The 26,431-nt window shown below is 52.6% G+C and overlaps 2 protein-coding genes across 6 annotated transcripts; both read left to right on the top strand.

The window, feature by feature from the left end:
* The first annotated feature begins 5,269 nt into the window (after positions 1-5,269).
* Positions 5,270-8,700, top strand: LOC115859457 (left-right determination factor 2-like). 2 transcript variants are annotated; one of them, XM_030868453.2, is made up of 5 exons: positions 5,270-5,519; positions 6,621-6,649; positions 6,752-6,867; positions 7,089-7,331; positions 8,337-8,700. In XM_030868453.2, exons 1-5 carry the CDS (start codon positions 5,270-5,272, stop codon positions 8,698-8,700), a joined length of 1,002 nt encoding a protein of 333 aa, XP_030724313.1. The 2 variants fall into 2 exon arrangements, with proteins under 2 accessions (XP_030724313.1, XP_030724312.1); XM_030868452.1 differs by having other exon boundaries at positions 6,621-6,867.
* A 6,585-nt stretch (positions 8,701-15,285) lies between these two features.
* On the top strand, positions 15,286-24,453 carry PYCR2 (pyrroline-5-carboxylate reductase 2). Of its 4 annotated transcripts, XR_009564754.2 has the most exons (8): positions 15,286-15,528; positions 15,829-15,899; positions 16,906-17,085; positions 17,180-17,401; positions 17,619-17,711; positions 17,901-18,064; positions 23,939-24,014; positions 24,134-24,452. XR_009564754.2 is itself a non-coding variant. In XM_060302885.1 (7 exons), the coding sequence occupies exons 1-7, from the start codon at positions 15,462-15,464 to the stop codon at positions 23,946-23,948; spliced, it is 807 nt and encodes a 268-aa protein (XP_060158868.1). In that variant the 5' UTR covers positions 15,286-15,461; the 3' UTR covers positions 23,949-24,453. The 4 variants fall into 4 exon arrangements, 3 of the variants coding, with proteins under 3 accessions (XP_060158868.1, XP_030724316.1, XP_030724314.1); XM_060302885.1 differs by having other exon boundaries at positions 23,939-24,453; XM_030868456.3 differs by lacking the exons at positions 23,939-24,014; positions 24,134-24,452 and adding an exon at positions 18,716-19,448 and having other exon boundaries at positions 16,973-17,085.
* The last annotated feature ends 1,978 nt before the right edge of the window (positions 24,454-26,431 follow it).

The following is a 26,431-nucleotide window of genomic DNA, read 5'->3' as shown; positions in this document are numbered from 1 at the left end:
GCACGTGCTCTGTTGGGAGAGCTGCACCCCAGCATCTCTTTCCAGAATGTCACAGGGAGTGTCATCCCCCTGTTTTCATGAGAGACCAAGGGCATCCAGAGAACATAGTGATGAACTGGGCAGGGAGAGATGGGGGTGCTCAGAACATTAGGAAGCGTTTTCATAAAGGAAGTGAAATTTATGCTGAGACTTGCCAGATGAGAACATTTCAAAGATAAAAGAGAGATGAAGAATGAGCCACTAGATGACCCTCCAGGGGGTGTTCTGTGAGAGGCCTGAATGCTGAGTGGAGGGTGATGTGAGGGGCAGGACGCGGGGGTGGGAAAGCGGGCTGGGCCTCGGGGGAGGAACCTCTGTGCTCCGTGTGGCCACGAGAGTGACAAGTTAGGCGTCACCTGGGCAAAGAGGCACGGTTCAGAATCAGCACCCTGGGCTCCTGTGTCCTATGTAACGGTCCTTGAATGTGAAAATATTCAGAAGTACTGAAGCTGTGGGGAAAGACACAAAAAGGCTTTTTACCAGAGGGAGAAAAAAAAACCTTTCTGATTGCCTGCTCTGACTCTCAAATGTTCAGGGAAAGCCCAGAAAAGACCTCAGGGAAAAAATTCTTTTCCCTTTTTTTTCTGGTCACTTTATTCCCTCTCATCACAGGCAATCAGGAAGCTGAGGAACCCTCTGGAAAGGGCTGGGTTATGGTTCTCCTTAATGGTAGGATGGGATGCTTTTCTCCCACAGGACTGCTATCGCACTGCCACCCAACCCTGCTCTGCTGCACCCTCATGTGCACGCGCAGAAGCTCTAACATTCAGATTCCTGGCCCCGGACCCCCATCCGAGCCCTTAAGGAGGTCTGGGCTGGGGTCCAGGAATCCAGAGTTAACACCAGCTCCTCAGATGATTTGCCCCCAAGAGTCTCCTGTGGAAAAACACCCAGACCTGGCGGAAGGTGGGAGGTGCCCGAACAGGAGTTGTAGAGAAGCTGTCTGGGGCTGAAGGGAGGGGAGGCATGGGGACGCCACTCCTAACACTCAGGGGCTGCGGGCTTTGTGGCCCCATGATGGCCAAGCTGTGCTGGGTGGCCGGGCCGGGTGACGCCAGGTCAGGGGAAGCGGCTGCAGGAGCTGTGGACTCTGGTCTGGGGAAGACAGAGGAAGCCTGCCAGTCTAGGTTATCTAAAGGCCACCGGGGGCGGGGAGGAGACTGGTCGTAAATGTCCCCAGTCCTAACGCACGTGCATGCCAACAACATGCCAACAAAACAGACGGAGGTGGAGTAATTGCATGCTTGTACAGAATTCACACGATTACACTTAGAGCATTCACAACGTACTATCTCTGGGAAAAAAAGTCTTCACAAACTTTTCAAACCCCTAACGACACAGGTTCGTAAACAGTATGCACTCCTTCTACCTGAGAAATCAGACAGCTTTGTAAGTAGTCTCCCCTCCCACAAGGTCAGTGGAAGCTATTTTACAATTTTTCCACTTTTCAAGCCCAACCTGACCCCACAGACTGCCTGACCAGACTCTCCCCCCAGATCCACAGTCGGAGGGGAGGCCTGGTTCCCAGCTCTGCATGACAAGGGGCAGCTGCCCTTCCTCCCTGCAACTAATAGGTCCCTTGAAAAACGTCTCCCAATCCACATTCACCACTAGCTAATTGCTCAATTATTTTATTTCCCCAACAAAACTCTTCAGTCCGCCTGGAATCCACATTGCAGGACTAGGAGGCTGTGTCCAGAAAGCCTCAGGAGTCTGGGGGACTTGCCCTCTGTCTGTCTGCCTCCCCTGCCCAGCCCAGACTCGACCCTGGCTTGACTGAGTCCCCAGCTTGCCTGGGGCTTATGGATGCTCCCAGACAGCTTCAGGGGGTCCTGCAGGACCATGTGCTGGAAATAGTTTGAAGGTGTGGAAAGATTTGGGGCTGGGAATCGGAACACCTGGCTTTATGCAGGCATCCATCATTACCTGTGTGAGCTTGGAGATGCTGTCACCTCTCTGGGCCTCAGTTTTCTTAGCTCTAAAAACCAGGGGGCAAGAGAATGGATGGGGTGGTCCACTTCAGCCTTAAGCCCTCTGATTCTACAAAGTAGCCAGGAAAAGGCCGGGGATGGGGCACCTTGCTGGACAAATCCTCTGAGGGTGACAGATGCTCCCAGGCTCTCGCGCCTTAAGGGAGATTGGGACGGATTCTCAGTTTCCAAACCGTGGACCATCTACCCAGGCACCAGTGGCCCTAGGAGCTCCCTGAGCACCGGACCCCAGAAGCCCATCCACGAAGGCAGGACTGGTCCTGGTCAGTTCCAGTTCCCATGAAGGACTCAGTCTAGAGTCGGCTCCGTGCTGGGAGGCCAGCCTAGGAGCCCAGTGAGACACCTGGGAAAGGCAGAGAATCCAGCAGAGGAGGGTGCTTCCACTTTACTTTCTTATCTGAAAAACTAAGTTTCAGTTTAGCTGGTCAGTTACTCCAGGTGCAGAAGCGGCTTCTGACCAGGGGGACTCCCAGAGGTCCTCAGCCCTGAGGCATCTCCTCGGCGCACTGGATCTCAGGGAGCTGCAGCACAGGGGCCCTGCAAGGCCTCATCATGAGCTTCCAGCCCCGGGGAGCTCCGGGGGGTCTAGATGTTGGGGGCCTGGAGAGGGGGCCTCGGCTTGCAAGGGCAGCCTGGGTGTTATATCCTTGGCACCACCCTGGCCAGTGATAAGCCACATCTCTTCCTCTCACCCAGCAGCGAGGGTGGTGGACTACTGCATATTTATGGAACAACTTCCAGGGACTGAGGGCCACAAGTCCTGGGTCTCCTGTAAATGTGACACTTCTGCACCTTTTGGCCTGACTTAAGGCCCAAATGTTTGCATCAAGTAAGTCCTTTCCTTGCTAATCACTTGCAAAGAAAGGCAACAGCTCTCCTTTTGAAGAAGGCTACACTTTTCACAGGGAGAGCAGGAGGGCCCCCTCAGGCCGGACCCAGAGGTGGCGCCTTATATTTCAGGGGGTGTCAGAACAACGTGATATATGAACTCCAAGATGGGATTTGAATTCTGCCTTGTGAATTACACAAATGCTGAGGAAACAGAGGTGCAAGAGAAGGAAAGGGGAGCAGAGAAGCAGTAAAGGTCATGATTGTGTTGCCCCCTGAGAGGCTCCCAGCCCTCCCCCATCCATTACCCTTCCTACCCCGTTCAACTATCAGGATTTCTGTATTTCCTCTTACCTTGTCCTGTGAGCATGTTTGACAGAATCCTTGTTTCCTTCCCTTCAAATAACCCACGCTCTGCCACTTACTAGCTGTATGACCTTGGGCAAGTCAGGTACCCAGTTTTATGCCTCAGTTTCTTCATCTATAAAATGGGAACAATCATGGCAAATTGTGAGGATAAAGAGTTAATGTATATAAAGCACTCAGAACAGTGTGCAGCCCATAAACAATATTAGCCATTATGATTATTATCAGCGTTATTATTATTTCTCCCTTCCTCGAATTCAAAGCCTCCCCCTTACTACTAAAACCCAAGCAAATGCACATGCGCAGGTATATGCATACATCTATCTATCTATCTATATATATGTACGCACATAGGCGTATGGTGCAATTTGTGCTCTCATCCATGGGGAATTCCACCCTCGAGCAGCAGAAGGTTCTCTCTTCCTCTGCCTGGGACATGTGAGGAGCACAGAGGCAGGGGGATGGCATGAGAGACCTGTCAGTGACACAGCATACCCACAGAGGAGGCCAGAGTGCCCCCTGCTGGGAAAGGGCTCAGGGGTGCTCCCTGCACACTGGACCCCTCGGCCCCCAACCACCGTCCTCTTCCACCGTCATTGCTCACCTCCCACGTGACAGGACACGGGGAGGTGAGGCTGTCTCCTTTCGGGAAAGGCTTCCTCCTGCGCATACTCAAATCCCCTGTGCCAGGAGGGGCGTCGGGGACTTGCTGAGCGAGCGCAGGCAGGTTCCTTCGCTGCGCAGTGTTCTGACTTCGCATCTGGAAGATCTGCAGATGCTGACACCTGCCTCCTAGGGCTGTTATGAAAACACGTCCAGGGCCCAGAACACTGCCTGGCACAGAGCGACACTCAGGAAATGACTGCTCTTCTTGTCATCGTCATTTTTAGAAAGGTGCCCCCGAGACTGCAAGAGCAGGCAGATGTAACCAGAGCAAACCCTCTAGGGTGCTCACCACACCAGGCGCTGCACCCAGCGTCTTACGCATGTAATCCACTCAATCTTCACACTGGTCCGTGAAGTAGACCTGTCATCGCCCCCTCCTTCAGAGGAGAAACTGAGGCACTGAGAAGTTGGGGGACTTGTTAGCAGGCCAAATAGCCAGCGAGCAGCAGGCCCCCTACTTGAGCCCAGCCAGCCTCAGATGTGTGCGCGAGGAGGCACTGGGGGCTCCCACCAACGTGACTCTGGGCAGCTCTGTTGTTCTGAATCCGGGCATGACCTGGGCTCAGACTGCGCTGCTGCTGTGAGCCTGCGGCCGGCTCACCATGCAGAGGGCTGGCTCTCCAGGAGGATGCTGCACCTGAGGGCTCCCTCACTGCAGTCCTGTGGTTGCAAAGACATGTGCAGAAATCGCTTCTCCTGGGACTGGCAGAGAGCCGAGCTGCCAGCTTCCCTGTCCTGATAGCGTCTAGCTTCCTTCTGTCACGGGGAGGACGGGGTCACCTGAGGGACTGTGGAGATGAGCAGGAGGGGGCTTGCAGGGACTGGAGAATGGAGGGAGGCGACTCAAGGGGCTTCTGTGAAAGTGCCCTGAACGGGGCCTGGACCAGAACAGGCAGGAGTGCAGAACACTTTCCCTCCTTCCTCTCAGTGAGCAAACCTAGACCCAGACTGGCCTGCAGGAAAGAGATTTAAGCAGCCGGCTAATGGGACACTCGTTTCCACAGAATAGGCTCACTTTTTCATAGACTAGGACTGAGGTGGGGTCAGGCAAATTCAATAGGCACTAAAATTATTATTGAGCTGCCAGACAGCAGCGGTCAGAGGCCCCAGGCCCGTGTGGCATCCAGACAGCCCTTTGTGCCCTTTCTAGACAGCCCCCTCCTCGGGGCTCAGGGACCTGTCTGGCCGCTGAACTCCCAGGAGGTCCGAGGGGTGTGACCTCCCTCCCTCCCGGGCTCCCTCCCTCCCACCACCCAGGCCCAGCCCAGGCCTGGCTATAAAGCTGGCCCAGCCTGGCCCTCAGCACACCCAGCTGGGACCCTCCCGGAGCCTCGTCCGGGGACACGTCCGCTCTGCCCCTGCGTCTCCCGAGCAGCACCATGCGGCCCCTCTGGCTCTGCTGGGCGCTCTGGGCGCTGCCCCTGGCCGGCCCCGGGGCGGCCCTGACCGAGGAGCGGGTCCTGGGCAGCCTGCTGCGGCAGCTGCGCCTCAGCGAGGCTCCTGTCCTGGACGGGGCCGATGTGGAGAGGCTGATCATCCCTGCCCACGTGAGGGCCCAGTACGTGGCCCTGCTGCAGCGCAGCCACGGGGCCCGCTCCCGGGGGAAGAGGTTCAGCCAGAACTTCCGAGGTGAGGCCCTCCCTCCCTGCTGCAGCCTGGTCCTCGTGGGGTGGGGGTGGGGGGGGCTGCTCTGGGGAGGCGATCTAGGGGCGCAGGGTCCACAGGGTGATGAGGAGGGACCATGGACTGTGAGGAAGGCTGGGCCCGGGCCCCTGGTCTCTGTCTGCACTGAGGGCCCCCCCCCCTCGGGGCCAGGAGGAGCTGGGCCAAAGCTAAGGCATCAGAGAAGATGAGGATGGAGAAGAGAAAGCAGAGCCAATGGGAGCGTGTGGGTGTGGCAAGAACCCTGGCACAGTCTCAGGGAGAGGCGTAGAGTCAGGGCTTCTGGGGTACCGTTTTCACATTGCCACCAGTAGCCTGACCTTGAGCAAATGGTTTTTCTTGTTTGTTTGTTTGTTTTTGCGGTATGCGGGCCTCTCACTGTTGTGGCCTCTCCCGTTGCGGAGCACAGGCTCCGGACGCGCAGGCTCAGCGGCCATGGCTCACGGGCCCAGCCGCTCCGCGGCATGTGGGATCTTCCCGGACCGGGGCACGAACCCGTGTCCCCCGCATCGGCAGGCGGACTCTCAACCACTGCGCCACCAGGGAAGCCCGAGCAAATGGTTTTAGAATCATCTTTTTGCTTCTCTGTTTGTTCCTCCGGAGCACTGGTGTGACTGTAGCCGACCCACCTCCCAGCGCTGTGAATATTAAAGTGTGTTATTGTGGATGAAAAGGTGTCGGGACAACACTGTAGCGTAACGCCGAGCTATTCAGCTGTCAGGGATGCAGCCATCCTGAGTCCTATTCAGCCTCTTACCTCCCTGGGCCTGGACTCACCTCCTCAGTGCCCAGAGCTAGACCCAAGGCCAGGTGCCCCCAGGGGAGGATTCTGATCTTCAGCATCTCAGCTGAGGTAGCCCTGTCAGCCATGCCAGCCTTCCTGCTGGGCGGAGATTGTTACAAACAAGGCCCAGACACATAGGGGGATTTTCAGGTAACTGAGCTTGGCCCAGGGAGACAGAACAGGGGCTGGTCTCTCCCTTCCTGGCCACCGCCTCAGTGGCCCTGCCACCCTCAGAGCTCCCCTGGTGCCCGGAGGGGCCCCGCTGACCCCGCTCGTGTCCCCAGAGGTGGCCGGCAGGTTCCTGGTGTCCGAGGTCTCCTCGCACCTGCTGGTGTTCGACATGGAGCAGCGGCTGCCGCCCCACAGCGAGCTGGTGCAGGCCGTGCTGCGCCTCTTCCAGGAGCCGGTTCCCAAGGCCGCGCTCCGCAGCCACGAGCGGCTCTTCCCGCGCAGCGACCGCGCCCGAGTCACCGTCCAGTGGCTGCACGTCCGCGACGACGGTTCCAACCGCACCTCCCTCATCGACTCCAGGTGGGGAGGTGGCAGCTGGAGTGTGGGGCGGGGGATGAGGAGGGGGACTGGGCCTGGCGCGGGAGGAGGGGTGCCCTGGGGGAGGAGGGGCGGCGCGGGGGGCCCCTGGGGGGGAGGGGAGGGGGAGGAGAAGGATGGGAGAGGGCCCTCCCCCGGGGCCACCCCAGCCGTCCCAGTCCCCACCCCTCAGCGCGGGCCCGTGTCTCCGTGTGGTGTCGCAGGCTGGTGTCCATCCACGAGAGCGGCTGGAAGGCCTTGGACGTGACGGATGCCGTGAACTTCTGGCAGCAGCTGCGCCGGCCCCGGCAGTCACTGCTGCTGCAGGTGTCGGTGCAGCGGGAGCACCTGGGCCCGCTGGCCTCCAGCGCCCATACGCTGGTCCGCTTCGCCTCGCAGGGGCCGTCGGGCGCCGGGCAGCGGGAGCCCCAGCTGGAGCTGCACACCCTGGACCTCAGGGATTACGGGTAGGTGCAGGGCCAGGACTCTAGTAGACTGGGTGGTCCAGGCCCACTGTGGCGGGGACAAGCTGGGGGGCAGATGCAGATAGCCCCAGGATGCAACTGATTCCCCACTACATGTTAAGAGTTTCTAATGGTAGGAATTTTTATTATTCAAATATTTTATTGAAAATATCTTCAGGGAATTCCCTGGAACCCCAGTGGTTAGAACTCATTGCTTTCACTGTGGGCGGGGGGTGAGGGGGGTGCAGGTTTAGTCCCTGGTCGGGGAGCTAAGATCCCGTAAGCCAACCAACTGGCAAAAAGAAAACAAACAAAACCAAAAACTGAAAACCAAAAACCAAAAAACTTCAGGTATTTTCAACGAGCTTTATGTTGTCATTGATACGTATACATTATTGTAATCACCTGTCTTCACTCCACCCTCTTCCCTGATTAATTCTTTGAAAAATATTAGCATTAGCGGTTACTAGGGTTAAACAGCTTTCCTCTGGCATTGGTGAATTCTTTCTTCTTGGGACAAGTTAGCTATTTGGAGTGGATGGAGCTGTGTAGTAGGGTGATTAATAACAGGGCTTTGGAATCATACAGTCTGGGTCAATGTAGCTTTGCCTTCTACTGCTGCAGGAACTCTGGCATGTCAGTTAACACCTTTGGGTCTCTGTGTCCTCATGTGTAATGGGAATGATACTGGAACCTCTTCAAGGTTCATCTGAGGATGAAATGCAAGTATCATCTGAGATAATATATGTAAAGTACTTAGTTCAGTGCCTAGCATAATAGGAAACCTTTAGTGAACAGTAACTGATTTATAATTTATGTTTTGGATGTGTTTATTCATTCACCACTTATCACAAATAGCCAGCATTTTGAACATAACAAGAGATGGACCATAAATCTCCCTCCAGATGCCCCACGAAGCCCCGCCCTGGGCTCCCTGACCTCTGCCCTCCCAGCTGACCTCTGCCCTCACAGCTGACCTCTGACTCTGCCTCTCCTTGCCCCCCACAGAGCTCAGGGAAACTGTGATCCTAAGGCACCAGCGACCGAGGGCACCCACTGCTGCCGCCGGGAGGTGTACATTGACCTGCAGGGGATGAAGTGGGCTGAGAACTGGGTCCTGGAGCCCCCAGGCTTCCTGGCCTATGAGTGTGTGGGCACCTGCCAGCAGCCCCCAGAGCCCCTGACCTTCAAGTGGCCATTTCTGGGGCCGAGACAGTGCATCGCCTCAGAGACGACCTCGCTGCCCATGATTGTCAGCATCCCGGAGGGAGGCAAGCCCAGGCCCCAGGTGGTCAGCTTGCCCAACATGAGGGTGCAGAAGTGCAGCTGTGCCTCGGATGGGGCGCCTGTACCAAGGAAGCTGGAGCCGTAGGTGTGGGGTGCAGCCATGGAGGCTCTGACTAGACACGTGCACAAAGCAGGTCTTAACATAGGTCTTAATTTTCTACTTAGCAAGTTACCCCTGCCCCAGCTGAGTGCCCCTATTTTACCTGTCTCGTGTGTTCTTCCATTTCTTGCTCTCCTGTCCGTCACCCACCCTAAGCACTTACATGAGTAATTAATGCAACCCAATTGCAGAGCTGTAGAGGGAAATCCCAGTCTACTTGTTAAAGGATATAGCTGAGCAGGGACAGATTGTCAGCTAGGAGCTTCTGTTCTCTAGCAGATTCTCAACCGAGTATGGGACAACAGACCCCACAATGAGAAGTGGGAAAACAGACTGATTTACTCTATTATACGATGAATTAAAACAAAACAAAAAATCCCTCTGTTTCCCCTAGGTAGGGAGGAGGTCTAAAAAGAAGCCCCATTCACCAAAATGTTGATCCGCTCTGGGCTTTTGTACATATACTTGGGTCCCCAGTCCCCTGAGAGGGTGCTAGAAGGGAGGATGAAGGGCTTTAGGCTAGGGACAGTGGACAGGGTATCAGGACACCTGGTTTCTGGATCTAATAGGGCCATAAACTGTGACCTCAAACAAATGCAGACGCCTTTGGGCCACCATTTCCTTTTAAAAAGGAGGATTTGGGATTCAGCTCTAGGACTTCATTGCCCTGGGGATCAGACAGCCCTAAACTCACCCACTCCTCTGCTCCTCCAGAGACAGAGCATTGCCTGTGCATATGTAGGTTATTTCCCCCACTATTTTAGAGAACTTATCACCAGAACCCACGTGTATTTACGTGTTTGTTTCTTTTAACTTAGCAAAAAGAAAACAATCGAATGTAGATAATCTGCTGAAATAAAAGTGATGTTTCACTCTGTGTCTCTGTATTTAATTTGTAGTGTCCTTGACGTAGGAGAGAGGGAGCAATAATGGGGAATGAGAGCGACATAAGGATCTGAAGAATGGGCGTGACCAAGGTCCCCCAACCCCTAGGTGGCGCTGAAGACTGTAATAACGGTTTAGATTCTGCTTTTATTTGTAATATTTATATCCCTCCAACTCTCATTCCAAAAATAGTATTGTAAACAATTATTGTATTAGTGGTTCTGGGGACAGGGAAGGCAAGCGAATGTTTACTGAGCATTCACTCTGAACTTGGGACCTATGCTAGGCAACCTCATATACATTATACGACTTAATTCTTGCAACTACTCCTTGAGGTAGGTATTATTATTCCCATTTTTCAGATGAAGAAATCAAGGCTGAGGCAATGCAAATCTATGGGGTAGAGCTCAGCATGCCCCATGCTCTGCTGATGACACAGGCATTAGTTAACATGTCATTTGGAAGCTGCCACATCTGGCAACTCCCCTACATTTACCTTTCCCGCTCAACGGGGTTTCCTCATGCCTGACTTATTGAAGTTCATGGATTTTCTATTTTGGTGTACAAAGCTAATTAATAGCAACTGAATAGCAAAGGGGAAAAGGAGCTAGTCTGTGGACAGCCAGGACTTGAGGACTTGGCAAGAATATTGTTGGAGATGGGGAGAGAAGATTTGTCTCTGACTTGTAAATGGCTATCTTACCTCTATAAGACATCAAAATGAAGAACTGCCACTTGGCATGTTGTGGGTACCAGGGCATACAGTCGCTTTCTCTACAAGAATGTTATCAAAATCATCTAAAGAATTCTACCAGCTTCTCAGTGACGTATCTGTGGCTCTAAAAGGTCTGTGGACTCCCAACCAGTCACATGCAATCAGTGGCAAGGATGGGCCTGCTCACATCATCCCATGCGAGCTAAAAATACCTAGGAAATCGGCTTCATTTCAAAAAGTAAGGATGTGCTCATCAGCACAGGGAGACAATGTGGTAGACTAAATGTTCTCCCCAAATACGTCCATGCCCTCCAATCCTTAGAAACTGTGAGTATGTTCTGTTACATGGCAAAGGGACTTCGCAAATGTAATTAAGTTTACAGATCTTAAAATAGGGAGATTGGGGCTTCCCTGGTGGCACAGTGGTTGAGAGTCCTCCTGCCGATGCAGGGGGCACGGGTTCGTGCCCCAGTCTGGGAAGATCCCACATGCCGCGGAGCGGCTGGGCCCGTGAGCCATGGCCGCTGAGCCTGCGCGTCCGGAGCCTGTGCTCCGCAACGGGAGAGGCCACAGCAGTGAGAGGCCCGCGTAGCGCAAGAAAAAATAATAATTAAAAAAAAATAATAGGGAGATTGGTTTGGATTATGCAGGTGCACCCGATCTAATCACATGAAAGCAGAGAACTCTCTCCAGCTGGAGGCAGGAGAGATGAGGCAGAAGGGGAGGTCAAAGCGATTCAAAGCTTGAGAAGGACTCAATCTGCCATGCTGGTTTGAAGATGAAAAGGACCATGAGCCAGGGAACGTGAGTAACTTCTAGAAGGTGAGAATGACTCCCAGCTGACAGCCAGCAAGGAAAAGGGACCTCAGTCCTACAGCCACATGGAACCAAATTCTTCCAACAACCTGAAAGAGACTGGACGCCGATTTCCCCCCAGAACCTCCAGATAAAAACCCAGATCAGTTGACACCTTGATTTGGCGCACAGAAGCCAGTTGGGCCCACTCAGATTTCTGACCCACAGAATGTGAGATAACTAATCCGTTTTGTTTTAAGCTGCTAACTTTGTGGTGAATTCTTACGGCAGCAGCAGAAAACTAATACAGACAGTGAACCAAATCCCATTAGAAGTGAGCTGTAATTACAATTTTTTTCCACTGAATAAAGTAACAACATTACAGCTAATTTTGCATGAATTGAAAACTACCCATAATCCCACCATCCTAAAACAAAATAGTTTCGGTTTTTGAATCTCCTGTTCATACACAACCTGACCTGTTTACATACAACAGGAGTACCTGTTAAGGGAATTCCCTGGCGGTCCAGTGGTTAGGACTCAGCGCTCTCACTGCCAAGGGCTCCAGGTTCGATCCCTGGTCGGGGAAAAAGCCTGATCCCGCAAGCCGCGTGGCATAGCCAAAAAAAAAAAAGAAAAGAAAAGAAAAATCAAGGTTAAGGTGTGCCTTACCGCATATGAAAAAGAGGTGTACAGTCATATTCCAAAAGAGTCACATTGATTCTCTTTAGGTGGTGGGATTAAAGGCAGTGTTCATTTTTCCATTTGATCTAATTTCTAATTGTTCTACAGTAAACATGGATTATTGGTATAAGAACAACAACAACAAGGCAAATATGCATGCAAAGTGTGACTCCCTGGAGATTCCTATATCGGGAAGGAGTCAAGGGGACCTGCCATTTGACTGGCTGGGAGCAGCTCAGGATTCGCCCTCATTCCCTGAATCATCTCCGTTCTTAGGAAGATGAGCCTGCTATCCAGAGACAGACCAGGAAGGATGTCCTGAAGCCTTGAGAGTGAAGACCCTGGACAAGTGAAAGCAGAAATGAAGCACTGTCCACTTTGTTGGGACAGCTGGAGGTGAAGAGGGGGCAGGACCGTGGGGTTGGGGGTGAGAAGGGAGGAAGGGCAGGAACAGCCCAACCCATCTGACTGGTGGATGCGAGGATCAGAGGAGAGGAGTGAGGTGGGCAGTCCTGGAAGCTTAGTGAACTCCCTGTTTTCTCTCTGGACTTCTCTGTCTGTTCAGATGGAGTAAAGTGATAGAGTAGGCACCCAAGAAGGCAGGTGGCAGAGAAGGAGAGTATATGTCCATGGCAGAATGGCAGCACCAGGCTTCCTGAGGGTATGTCCTAAGTGGCCGGGTGGGGAGGACGGGTCTTTTCTCATCTCATCTCATCTCATCCATCCAACACTTGTACCCAAAGGAACTTCACAGGCATCAAATGTAATGGCCATGGGAGCCACAGCAGGGGCCGCTGTGCAGACGAAATGAGCCTTTAGAATCAGCAAGGTCATTACAAGAAAATGAAATGGGACTGCCTACAATTAAAATGTATATTTAAAACTTTGTACGCATAAACTTTAAACTTTGGGGAAAAAAAAGATCACAAAGTACCACTAAAAATAGCCAGTTTCGGGCTTCCCTGGTGGCGCAGTGGTTGGGGGTCCGCCTGCCGATGCAGGGGACATGGGTTCATGCCCCGGTCCGGGAGGATCCCACATGCTGCGGAGCGGCTGGGCCCGTGAGCCATGGCTGCTGAGTCTGCGCGTCCGGAGCCTGTGCTCTGCAACGGGAGAGACCACAACAGTGAGAGGCCCACGTACCGCAAAAAAAAAAAAAAAAAGCCAGTTTCTGGTCAGGAGTTCACATGTTCAAGCTTAGTCAGGAGGACCAAGTGCTCTGGCTGCTTCCTGTCTTACGTGGCCTGCCCTGGCTGGGAATCAAGCCAGCACTGGGGGCCACCAACTCGGCCTCCTTTCCCAGGCTCTCCAGTCCTCCTCATATTTCACCTCCACTCCTGGAAGCCGAGGCAGGAGTTACCAAGGCAATCAGGTAAGGGATGGATGTGTGTAAGGGGACTGACAGGTGTGAGATACTGGTGTCTCCTACACCTCACCCCACTCCAACACACACACACTCACGCGCACACACACACTCGGCGCACAACCTTCTGTACTGCAGGCCAGAACCAGACGGCCAGGGGGCCCTGCAGCCTCCCAGTGGACCGTGGGGAACCCGAGCATCCCTCAGAAGCACAGGCACCGTTAGGAAGTTCTGGTTCCAGTCCCCAAGGTCCTCGTGATGTAGGTGTTCCTTCTGGTTAGTGAGCTCCTCGGCACCTTTCCTAAGGGCTGTGTCATAAGTCCCCCTCTTCCTTCAGCTAGTGTGAGCTGTAGGGTTTCTGGTGTCAGAGCCCACGCTGGTGACAACTAGGCTGGGCTGCAACATGGCCACTACGGGAAGCATTTAAGGCTTCTACACACAGAACCACAAGATCTCACTTTCAGGGATCCAAGCTAAGGAAATAGTCAAAGAGTTAGGCAAAGACGTTCTCACAGTAGTATGAACAATAATTTTAAAAATTGATATAGGTTTTATGAAGATAAGGACTTTTGTCTGTTTTGTTCATGGCTGGATCCCCAGAAACTGGCTCAATAAATATATATTGAATGAATTAATAAACCTAATGCTGATCTTTGAGAGGATGGCTAAATTAGTACAGTGCATGCATTTAATGGAAGGCTAAGTAGTCACTAAAATCTTGTTTTAAATAACTTTTCAGTGACATTGGAAACTATTGTATATCTAGTATAGAAATTTCAAGACTACATGTATATCATTTATTTCCAACGATGGAAAAGGTATGTATGCATACAAAATAATGTGTAAGGAAACACACAAAAAATGTCTGCAGAAAATGATCCTTAGGAAGTATGGCTATGGGTGATTTTGACTTTTCCTTTTTTTGTATTTTCTAAATTTTTTCTCAATATACATGTATTACTTTCCTAATCAGAGAAAGTTATAGAAATGTAATTTTGCTTCACAGTAAATATTTGGTCCTCACTTTTTAAAAATTAATTAATTTTTGGCTGCGTTGGGTTTTCTTTGCTGCCAAAGGAAGGGGGGTACTACTCTTCATTGCAGTGCACGAGCTTCTCATTGCTATGGCTTCAGTAGTTGTGACACGCGGGCTCAGTAGTCGTGGCCCGCGGGCTCTAGGCGCGCGGCTTCAATAGTTGTGGCACACCAGCTTAGTTACTCCGCGGCATGTGGGCATGTGGGATCTTCCAGGACCAGGGATCCAACCGGCGTCCCCTGCATTGTCAGGCAGATTCTTAACCACTGCAACACCAGGTAAGTCCCTGGTCCTCACTTTTAAGGGTCCAGAAACTCAAGAACCAGGGACTTGTCCTCCTGGACGTGATCAACTGGAGGAACATTGCAGAAAGCCTGGGGGTGGGGTGTGGATTATACGGAAAGGCCTGTAGAAAAACTGAGAGAGGCGGTGGTGAACCAACTGTCTCTCCTGCTGTTCTGAGACGCCTCCCTCTTGAGATGCCATCTCCTTCCTCTGTCACCTGTCCCCCGTACTACTTATATTTACTACTGATGAAAACGTAAACATCACATTTGTGGAGCGTTTTAAAGCAAGTGGCGGTGGTCGGGGTTACTTTAGTCAGGCTCTAAGGAGCCCATCATTTCCTAAACAGAGGAACTGACCCTATTCGCAATATAGTTAATAAGACCAATCGCGTGAACAACGCAAGTTCAAGTGAGTAACCGCGGCTCCCCCGCTGCCTCCCCGCGCGGGCCGGAGCCCACAGGTCCCCAAGCTCCTGTCTGAAGCCCCGCCAAGAGCGTCACATTCGTCCCCACAAATCAGCAACCTGGAGAGCTCCTCTTGCCCTCGAGGTGCGGCTCATGGCCAGCACCAAGAATAACATTAGCCAGACCTCTGCCCGGCCTCAGCGCTGAGCCCCACGCGGCTTCCAATGGCTGGGCTCTCGGGCCCCCAGGGCTGGGGCCCACACAAGGCGGAAATCCCGGCTTCACCCGCCGCGTCCGAGATTCCACCCGCCAATCCCGTGCGCAGGAGGCGGGCACACGGCCTCGTCCCGGCCGAGGATTGGTCGCCCTGGAGGGGCGGGGACACTTGGGCTCCGGCGGCGCAGTCGGTGAGTGTGAATGAGGAGGGGTGGCGGGATCCGGCCCGGAAGCTGCGGGCAGCTACCGGGATTCGGGTCCGGGGCTCTGCGCCCGCTGGGCCCTCCGTTCTCCACTCTTCTTTTAGGGCACCTTTGAGCCGACTTCTGCGGCGGCCCGGCAGACGCAGAGCCTGGAACCATGAGCGTGGGCTTCATCGGCGCTGGCCAGCTGGCCTGTGCCCTGGCGCGGGGCTTCACGGCCGCAGGTAAGCGCCGGGAGGCGGGAGGCGGATGTGCGGACGGTTCCTAGCCTACCCTGTGAACCGCCCTCCACCCCACGAACGTGAATGAATGAAGAAAGGGGAATTTGTGTCTGCTGGGGGAGAGGAAACTCCTCTTAAGCAGCAAGAGAGTCATGCCCGCATAAGGGATTGAGCGGGGAGAAGGACACTAGCAGCCGTCTCCACATCGGTCAGAACGTCGTGGGTTTTGACTCTGCTTTCCCAGGGAAAGCATGGGAACCGGGTGGGCCATGATCCCCAGTTGAAAAGCCCTGTCTTCTCCAGGCATCCTGTCGGCTCACAAGATAATAGCCAGCTCCCCGGACATGGACCTGCCCACAGTGTCCGCGCTCAGGGTAGGTGGGGCAGGGGGGTAACTGGGGAAGAGGGTGAAGGCCCAGGAGAAGGATGGCCTGATGAGCTGAGCCCCTGTGCTGGTCCATGGTCGGCGCTGACCTACCCACCAGGAGCATAATCCTCCACCTTCCATGGGGCAGCTCAGGGTGGTGGGAGCGCCCAGGCAGACAGACTTGGGTTCTAATCCAGATACTGGGGTGGTTAGAAGGTTAGTTGAGGTTTTATGTATGGAAAGCACCTGGCGCATAGTAGGTATCCAATAAAATACTCACTTTTCTTCATCCACTGGCTAAGTGGCCTTACGGTCCTCGGCTACTCTGAGACTCAGTTTCCTTATTTATAAAATGGAGACCACAATAGCCACGTAGCTGAATTATTCTGAGGCATAAAAGAGTGTGTTGGGAAAGAACCTGGCAGGTTAGTCGTTCCTCTGTCTAAAAAAAGAATATCCCAAGTCTTCACCCCAAACCTGAGCAGTGTGGGAGAGGATGTCTAATGAGGCGGGCGACAGGCAGTGTCTGTGCCTGGGATGGCTGATGTTACCAGCACTGGAGGGCCCTGTTTCTCCATATGGAGTCTTAGAGAGATGGGTATCCTCCAGCCCACCCCTGGACCACACAGAGACTGCACTCTGATGAACAAGTGTCTGGAGTTGGAATACGGCCTCGCTTCCGACCATTGGGCACTACTAGCATTTCACCTTTCCCTTTGCCACTTTCCAGCCATGGAGACTTCTTACCTGGCAGAGGGGTGCCTTGGGTGCCAGAGAAGTGGGGATGGGGGACAGCTATTTCCTGGTTGCCATGGGGAAGCTTGTCCGCATCCAGCACCTATGCTCACTTGCCCGGTAGCAACATTGGAAGACTTTGTGCCGGTGGCGGTAGGGGCAGACCCTGAGGGGCTGGGGCAGGGAATTCCAGGCTTGTTGCGGGGTTCAGCTGCTCCTTGGGAGTTCCTGGGCCTAGTGAGGCTGCACACTGTGAGCCCAGTGGTCTCCTCCCGCAGAAGATGGGTGTGAACCTGACCCGGAGTAATAAGGAGACAGTGAGGCACAGTGACGTCCTGTTCCTAGCCGTGAAGCCACACATCATCCCCTTCATCCTGGACGAGATCGGGGCCGACATTCAGGCCAGGCACATTGTGGTCTCCTGCGCGGCAGGTGTCACCATCAGCTCTGTCGAGAAGGTGCCCATCTCAGCCCTGGCAGTCCTGTGTGAGGGGAGGAGGGGTGGGTGCTAGTGGGACTGGCCACTCACTCGGCCCTCTGCCTTAACCCCAGAAGCTGATGGCCTTCCAACCGGCCCCCAAGGTGATCCGCTGCATGACCAACACGCCCGTGTTGGTGCGAGAGGGCGCGACAGTGTATGCCACGGGCACCCATGCCCTGGTGGAGGATGGGCAGCTCCTGGAGCAGCTCATGAGCAGCGTGGGCTTCTGCACTGAGGTGGAGGAGGACCTGATTGACGCCGTCACAGGGCTCAGCGGCAGCGGGCCTGCCTATGTGAGGCCCTCATATACTTACGCAGCCTTCCGGGGACCCAGGGGCGCAAGATGGGCTGGCAGGCAGGCCTGGGCTGGGGGTATCACCCACCTCTTGGGCAAGGCAGGCTGGTGGAGGAGGTCAACCCTTGGAGCTAGTTCCAGTCATCAGGAAAAGTAGACCCTAGGGGGTGCCCCTGAGTGCCTGCTGCCCCAGGGCTCAGTGAGTGTCTCCACAGGCGTTCATGGCCCTGGACGCGTTGGCTGACGGTGGGGTGAAGATGGGCCTGCCGAGGCGCCTGGCTGTCCGACTGGGGGCCCAGGCCTTGCTGGTCAGTATCTTCCGCCTGCGTGTTCTGGACCACAGTGTGGGGATGGGGTTCTTAGGGATCACTGGGCCGGGGCACGGCTTGGTTGGGAAGCTGGGATAAGGATTGGGGAGGAGCAGTGGGTGTGGAGAAGCTCATCTCAAGGGGCACCAGCAGTTTTCTGCTCTAATGCTTCCCTCCTGCACCTCCTAGGGTGCTGCCAAGATGCTGCTGGACTCAGAGCAGCATCCGGGCCAGCTCAAGGACAATGTCTGCTCCCCTGGGGGGGCCACCATCCACGCCCTGCACGTCCTAGAGAGCGGGGGCTTCCGCTCCCTGCTCATCAACGCAGTTGAGGCCTCCTGCATCCAAACACGGTGGGTCTCTCTCCTCCTCTGCCCAGGCCCTCTACTCCCTGCCAGCCCCAGTATGGGCTGCACACCATCTTGCAGAATCTGCCATCTTTGGTCCCATTACCAATGCTGGAGTCTGTGCTCTGTTTTGTTTTGTTTTGTTTTGAATTTATTATTATTTTTTAATTTATTATTATTTTTTTAATTTTTAAAATTTTTTAAAATTTATTTATTTTTATGTGCTCTGTTAATAACCACGATTTATTAGACTTTGTTAGGTAAGGGTTTGTAGGCCTTCATTTAATTCTCACACAGTTCTGATAGCTGGCGTTAGCTTGATTTACAGATGAGGAAGTCGAGGCTTAGAGATACAGCTCTCCCAAGGTCAAACAGCTAGTAAGTGATGGAGGCAGGATTCGACCTCAAGTCTTTGACCTCCAGTCCTGTGATTTTTCCACACTCTCTCCCCATCTGATCACAGATAACACTTAAAGCTCTACATCTATGTAGTAACCCTACTTAGTTAAATAGCACTTCTAGGAAGCTTAGGGGAGTTTTTGGTTTGGGGTTCTAAGTTTGGCTGGTACCAAGTCAACAAGGGTTGGGGGTTAAGTGAATGGGGAAGCCTCATGCAGCTCTGGCTCCTCCTTCAACCTCTTGGGGCTTTGTCTGCAGAGAGCTGCAGTCCATGGCCGACCAAGAAAAGATCTCCCCAGCTGCCCTCAAGAAGACCCTCCTGGACAGAGTGAAGCTGGACTCCCGCACAGTGACCTCACTGACCCCCTCCAGCTCAGGGAAGCTCCTCACGAGAAGCCCAGTCCCAGGAGGCAAAAGAGACTAAGGCAGCCTCGGTCTGCCCTCCTCTCTGTGACTGGAGCCCTCGGATGAGGGACGCTGTGTAGTGCAGGGGTAGACTCAGTCAGTCTTCAGGTCCTTGTGATAAAACCTCCTCAAGTCTGTTCAGACCAAGCAGCACTAGTTTCCCCTCCTGTCTCTGGTTAGAAGGTGCTCTGAAGGGGTGGTGGATGCTGGAAACCAGATGCAGCCTTGCACACCTCACACGGTTACAGGAGAGAGAGGCTGGGACTCCAGTCAGAGCCCCAGCTCCATAGGGAGGTCTGGAGACCTTCAGCTGATGACCCCTTCAACTGGGGTCCTCTGGCTGGAGCCCAAGGCAGGGTCAGTTTGTTGCCAAGTCAAGGAGGTAAGAGGTACAAAACATGACAAGAGCTTTTCTCTTTGAATCGGTAAATGGAAAAGAAGAGAGTGACTTAGAATGATCACAGTTAATCAGAAATGCACCTATTAGACTGTTCTATTTAACTCTTGCTTCCGAGGTATACCATTGAAAGTGTGTTATTCAGTGCTGCTAAGCTTAGCTGCTTTAATAAAGCTTTATTTTTTATTACCCTGCTTTTCTTATGCTTTATCTTAAGTCATCATTCTAGAGAACTCGAGGCCCTCTCCAGGTGCTCCAGCTTCGGGAGAGTACTGCCTAAAGGCAAGAAGTAGGGATGAGAGGAAATAAGGGGCCAGGCCCTGAGAGCTGTAATGACACCTTGCTCCAGCCCGGCCCCTAGGGTCAGGGTCAGGGTTAGGAGATTGTGTTCTAGGATGGGCCAAAGCTCAGGGCAAAGAAGAGCCAAGTGGCCTTGGTGGGGGGCTGGCCGCAGCCCGGCCACAAAGGAGGAAGCTGCCTGCTTGTATTGGGCCGGGCGCTACATCGGATCCAGACACGTGCCCTCCGAGGGAGGAACTATTCTTTTTCTGACTTTATAGAGGATGCCGAGGCCTGAAGGGGATAAGCAGCTTACTCCAGTTGAGTTGTTCATCAGTCGTGGGGCCGTCTACACAGCCGGACTGAGCCCGGAGGTTCCCCCTGCAGGCCGTGTCCCTGGTGCTTGCCCCCACCAGCTCCTGCCTGTGGCACTGGCTTCAACATCAGCTCTGAGTTCACATCTTAGTTCCCACCGCTTTCAACTAGGCGACCTTGGAGAAGGTACTGAATATCTTGGACCTCAAGGTTTCATCCCTAGAAATATGGAGGTCATGCTTCATCAAAAGGTTCTGGTGGGTATGAAATGAGATCGTGTGGAGCTGCTCAGCAGAACATCTAGAACATGTGGACCCTTGTGCCAGTGGAGCTCATCCTTCACCTTCCCCTGAGGAGGGAGGGCAGCTGGGCCCCAACTCCAGCGTATTCCTAGGGGACCAAAGTGACAACGAGTACGACAATACTAAAAGCTGTCATCTTTAAGCCCTCATTATATGGCAGCCCCTTTGCAAACCCTCTACATAAAGTCTCATGGCCTTAGGAGCTGGGTATAATTAAGAGTAAGAGGTTAAGTAAGTGGCCCAAAAAGATGATAGACATTTCACCAAAGAAGATTTACAAATGGCAAATGAGATGCTCGACATCATTAGTTATGAGGGAAATGCAAACCAAAACCCGGTGAGATACCACTTCACGCCCACTGTGTGACTTCTAGTTAAAAATAAAAAGGATAATAACGAATGTTGCAAGGATGTGGAGAAGTTAGAACCCTTGTGTATTGCTGGTAGGGGTGTAAAATGGTGCAGCAACTCTGGAAAACAGGCTGGTAGTTCTTCAAAAGGTTAAACAGAGTTGCCGTATGACCAGGCAATTCTACTTGTAGATACCTACCCGAGAGAGAGAAGAACAGATGTCCACACAAAAACTTGCTCATGATTCTTTGTGGCAGCATTACTCAAAATAGCCAAGAAGTGAAAACAACCCAAATGCTGAAAAACTGGTGAAGGGATAAAATGTGTTATACCCACACAATGGATATTATGTCAGTAATAAAAAGGAAGTAGTGACACATGGTACAACGTACGAACCCCAAAAACATCATGTTAAGGAGGTTGCTTGCAGAAGGCCACAAATTATATGATTTCATTTACATGAAATGTCCAGAAAATGCAACTCTACAGAGGTAGACTGGTTGCCTAGGGCTGGGGTGGGAATGGGACAAGGACAGGGTTTCTTCTGGAGTGATGAAGTGATTTAAAATCAGATTATGGCAATGGTTGCACAACTCTGGACATAGTTATTGAATCGTAAACTTAAAGTGCATGAATTTTAGGATATGTAAGTTACACTTCATAAAACTTTAAAAAAAGGGGCTTCCCTGATGGTGCAGTGGTTGAGAATCTGCCTGCCAATGCAGGGGACATGGGTTCGAACCCTGGTCTGGGAAGATCCCACATGCCGCGGAGTAACTGGGCCCATGAGCCACAACTACTGAGCCTGCGCGTCTGGAGCCTGTGCTCCGCAACGAGAGGCCGCGATAGTGAGAGGCCCACGCACCGCGATGAAGAGTGGCATCCGCTTGCCGCAACTAGAGAAAGCCCTCGCACAGAAACAAAGACCCAACACAGCCAAAAATAAATAAATAAATTTATTTTAAAAAAAAACTTAAAAAAAAAAAGGAAATAGGCAGTTCCCTTGTGGCATAGTGGTTAGGATTCTGGGCTTTCACTGCTGTGGCCCGAGTTCAGTCCCTGGTTTAATTAGCTAGGAAGTGGTACCAGGACTCAAATCCAAGTCTGATACCAAATTCTGTCCTTTCTGCACCTAGCCTGCTGGCAAGCTGTCTTAGGTGACAGGAGACTGCCCTTCATCTCCTCTCCTCCGCCCCCCTGCAAGGCCACCTCCTTCCCAGGCCTAAATCCACCAACATACATTTACTGAGGACCTACTAACTGCTAGGCCCTGGCTCATGCTTTGGTGTGTAGGGTCCACCTGGCTCATGTGAGTCCACCTGCTCAGGACCCCCTGCCCTTTGCTTCTGAGCTTTGACCAGGTGTGGTCAGGACTAGATTTCACCCAAGGTGGCTGCGGCCCCAGGCCTCCAGGGCGTAGGCGAAGAGGGCCCCCCCTTGGAAACCAGTTCCGGTCGCCTTTCTGCGGGGCCTCAGGCCGGCCCCTCTCAGCTGCCCGCCTCCTCACAGGGCTGATGGGTGCGGGGGATGGAGCTGCAGAGGACACCCTGGACAGAGGGTCTAGCGGCTGGGGCCTGAGCCACCAGGAAAGCCCGTGAATGCTTCCTGACGCCTTGTAGGAGTAAAAGCTGGTGTGAGAGGCTAGGGCAGCCTTCCCAAGAAACACTTGCGCAGCACTCCCTCTGCGCCGAGCACCCTGTGAGGCCGGGGTGTGCCGCAGTCAGGAAGACTTGGTCCTTGTTCTGAGTTGCACAAGGGCCGAGGAAAGATGTGGACACAGGGAGGAGAAGTGGAAAACACGGGAAGGCAGAGGAAAAGGAAGCACGGAGATGGGTAAGAGTGAGGAAGGGCGCCAGCTAACCCCCTGCCCGCCCTCCCCCACTCTCTGCTTCTCCACCTGGACTCTGGGGGCAGCCGGGCCTAGAGCAGGCACAGCCCTCGTTTCATAACTGACTTCTCTCAGGACCCCCCAAACACTCCATCATCTGTTGCCTCAGTTTTGCTCTCCTGTGAAATGGGGGCACAGACCTCCGGCCCAAAAGTTAGCAATAGTTACTTTGGGGAAGTGGGATTGAGGTTGACTTCTCAGTTGATTTCTTTCTCTGTTTATTTTGCTTTAGATTGTTGCTTGCAATAAGCAGGCATGATCTCCATAGTTAAAAGATTTTAAAATGTTTCCCCTGATCCCCACTGGCAGGCCGCGTGGGGCACAAACACACCCTTCTTCATCCTTGTCCGCACGTGACCATTACTAAGCAACGCTCTGGGGAGGGACACCAGAGAGCCTGACTGTGCTTCTTCCCTCACCGTTCGAGATGGTATAGACAGGCCTTTCTGCATATCTAGTCAAATACTTAAAGCCTTGACCTGTGCTCTGGTTTACCAATAAACCAGAACGTAGGCAGAATGGATATCGTGTCTACTTGAGATCAGTAGTGTTTTGAAAATGAAATGCACCTCTTTTCAAGGTCCAAGCCAGTGTGGATAGCTTGCTACCTTTATGTAAGAAAAGGAGGAAATACGAAATTGGATGAAGAAACTCTAGAAGGATACACAAGACACCAAGAAGGGGTACTTGTGGGGGGACAGAGGGAAGGAGGCTGACAGGAACAGGGACAGGAGTAACATCTCATTATAAACCTTTTTGCAGTGTACTGATTTAGGAATCATACGAGGGTGTTACCTAGTCACCAAATACATTCTGTAGACCTTCAGGGGGCTGCCGGGCTGCCCTGGCTGTGCAGTGCTCTAGCAGGACGCATTGCCCCAAGGCGGTCAGTCAGGGCTGGAGCGACCCGAGTGCCCTACTCTGGTCTTGCACTGCATCCAGGAACACTCTGGGCATGAGTGTGTCCTCCTTGGCAAAGGTGGACAAATGGGTGCTCTGGGCCCAGCCTCTTCCTTCCACCTGGGCCCACCTTCTGTGTCACTGTGGGCCGGAGCCCAGCTCTGGGCTCCTGTGGAACCTGGGACTCCTCCCCAGTGACACTGACCACGTCGTGTGGTAATCATCTGTTTTCCTGTCTGTTTCCACCACCAACTTGGGTGCTTCCAGGTATGGGGAACAGGCTGGGTTGTAGGCCATCCCTCCTGGTCCTAATGCTTGATACCCAGTAAACACAGCTGAATGAATGCATATAGTCATGAATGAATGAATGACAACTCTTCTGCTTAAATGTCAGTTTGGGCTCTTACTTGCTGTGCCTCGAGAAGCTTCTGGTTTACTGGGGTGAAAGCCCTGTGCAGCTCCCAGCCTGACCCTCAACTGTTGAGTTCTGACTCTTTTATTCAATCAGCCAGTGTTTGCTGAGCACTTCTGAGATGCTGTGCTCGTGCTAGATTGGCTGGGTTGTGGGGAACTCTTAGTGAATTTCTATCCTGGCCACTCTGTCTCGGGGGCATCTCTAATAGTTCACCCTGTTCCTCCCTCAGGGCTGCCTGAGAGCTTTTTCAGCATGTGGACACCTCAAAGCCATCTGTAATTTCATACAGCTCTGGGGTTCCTTAGGTAAGAGGGAAGCACCTCAGGAATGTTTAGGTAAAATGGGATTGGGATGGAAATCAATTTCATAACAGCTTTCAATTTTAGAAAGGGTTACATGGATAAGTGTTCTCTCTTCCTTGAAGATAAAAACAACCAGGAATGCACTCGGTGGGCTGGAGCAGCAATATATTTGGTTAGACATCAGAGACTTCTTCTGTCAATCAAGATACGTCGATAGTGGTGACCTGGAGAAGCTGAGAAACCCCAGCACCTCTCGGGTACTGGTCAACCTGAATTGTAAGACCTGAATATTGAACTGGAATTTCATTTGTAGTATGTTTTCAATTACATCACAGTAAAGATTGTTTTCCTTCTGCCAGCTTGGTTAATGCATTTCTGGTAACAGAAAGAACAAAGGTCTGGGTTCTAATCTTCACTGGCCGGGTGACCTCGTACAAGTCATTCATCTGCTTTGGTTTCAATTTATTATTATTACATTAAAATGGAAAAATAATAATAATTGCATGTGCTTCTCCCAGGGTGGTCTTTGCTTTGGGTAAAGCCTTAGTGAAGGCTGAGTCACCGCGCAGCCAGGTGGCACCTCGGCAGATGACAGTGTTGCCCGGACACAGTGGTGTGTCTCCCACCCCTCCCCCCTCCCCTCCCTCCTGTCTCCCTCCCATCACCCCACCCCACCCCCAACCCTTTCTGCAATCCCACGCCGCAAGGTTTCCTCTTTCCTGAGATGGGAAGCCTGGCTGACATTCCTTGTCAAGCAGCTTCTCATTTATAACCTAAAACATAGAAACTTTCTTAATAAACTAACATGTATTTTCTTCCTAAGTGCCAGGCACAATATTATATATGCAATATACATGATCTCATTGAATCTTAATTGAGTAATTATGATGTAGTTATTATTTCCCCATTTTACTGATGGGAATACTGAGGTTTGGAGATGTTAGGAACAAAGCCAATGAAGGGAAAAGCCTGGATGCTAGAAACCAAGACTCTTTTTCTGAAGCACTGAATGTCCTGCCTCAGGCGGGCATGGCTGCCCTCCTCATTGCTCTAACTGAGGGGCCCTCCTGCCGGAACACAAGGAACGACCGGAAAACTAGGCTGAGGGGGGATGCAAACGGGGGATAATGTACAGGGGTCCCTGGCGGGTGCCCGGGAAGGAGACCTGGAACAGAGGCGGGGTCAGGACTGGCCTCATTACAGCCTTCAGCGGGGGTAGGGACCTTTTTTTGAGGGTACCAAGCCACGGGAAAGCCACTCAGAGAAGTAGATATTTTAATTTTTTCATTTTAGTATGGAAGCAAATATAACCATCATTTTGAATGAAGAGAAAGGAATGAGAAATGAGTATTTACGCATCTCCTTTTCCAACGCCATTGCCCACATCTCCCCCCAAAGTCTCCCCTTGCCCTGCACACATGTGCCTGTCTCTGCTGAACCCCGTGCCCCCCACCGTCTTGCTCACTCCATCCCTCGACTGCCTCCCCTCTCCTCAGCCCTCTGCCCCAGCCCTTCACTGGTCCTTAGCATCCTGGACGTCACTCTGTTGGTCATTTTCTTATGAACGCAGTAATTTGCTGTCACCCATCACATCCCATAGGATTCTCACAAGATCTTGGGAAGCAGGTGGGGAGGGTATGAGCATCCCCATCTCACACAGGAAGAGCTAAAGCAACCGGGGGCCTTAGGTCCCAGCTTTCGGATTCCAAGTCCTCTTTCCGGTTTCCCCCACTCATTTCACAGATGGGTTCTCAGGGACAGTGGGTGGCTCCTAAAAATACCCTTTACACAGTAGGCCCTGAGGAAAGCTTGTCCTGGCTGCCCGGGGCCCCCACGGCTCAGCTGCAGAGGAAAGGCTCCATCGCGCCACTAGAGGGCGCCAGGCGCCAGCCGCTGAGCACCCAGGCCGCCTGATTCCAGTTGCAAAACGCGGAACGCCTGTGCCCTGGGGAGAAACTCGGTCAGAAACACGGATCCAGCTCGGTGCCCCGCGTGCCAGCTGCAGCAGGTGATTTCATGTATTCACATAACAAAGCAGCTTAGTGTTGGTTACAGAGGGAAGCACTTGAATCATCTTCCTCTGAGCAGCCTTTGCCCTCTTCCCCTCAGCATCATCATCCCTGGTGGGAAAAGCGGGACACCTGACTGCCCACACCGGGGTCCCTCCCCTGGGCATCCTGGGCTGAGGGAGAGGAGCCTTCTCGAGGGCCCCTGTGTCCAGGCTTCTCATAGGTCATCTCAGTCAATACACACCAGCCTTGCTCAAGAAGAAGCCTTAAATAAATAAGTACTAGGGATATAATGTACAACGTGATAAAGGGAACACTGCTGTACGTTATAAATGAAAGTTAAGAGAGACCTAAGAGTTATCGTCACACGGAAGAATTTTTTTCCTATTTCTTTAATATATTTAATATTTA

This window comes from Globicephala melas, chromosome 1 (genome assembly GCF_963455315.2).
Source record: "Globicephala melas chromosome 1, mGloMel1.2, whole genome shotgun sequence".
In the NCBI taxonomy this organism is placed as follows: Eukaryota; Metazoa; Chordata; class Mammalia; order Artiodactyla; family Delphinidae; genus Globicephala; species Globicephala melas.
Note: the sequence above shows the minus strand (reverse complement) of the source record. Positions and strands in the feature narration are given on the sequence as shown.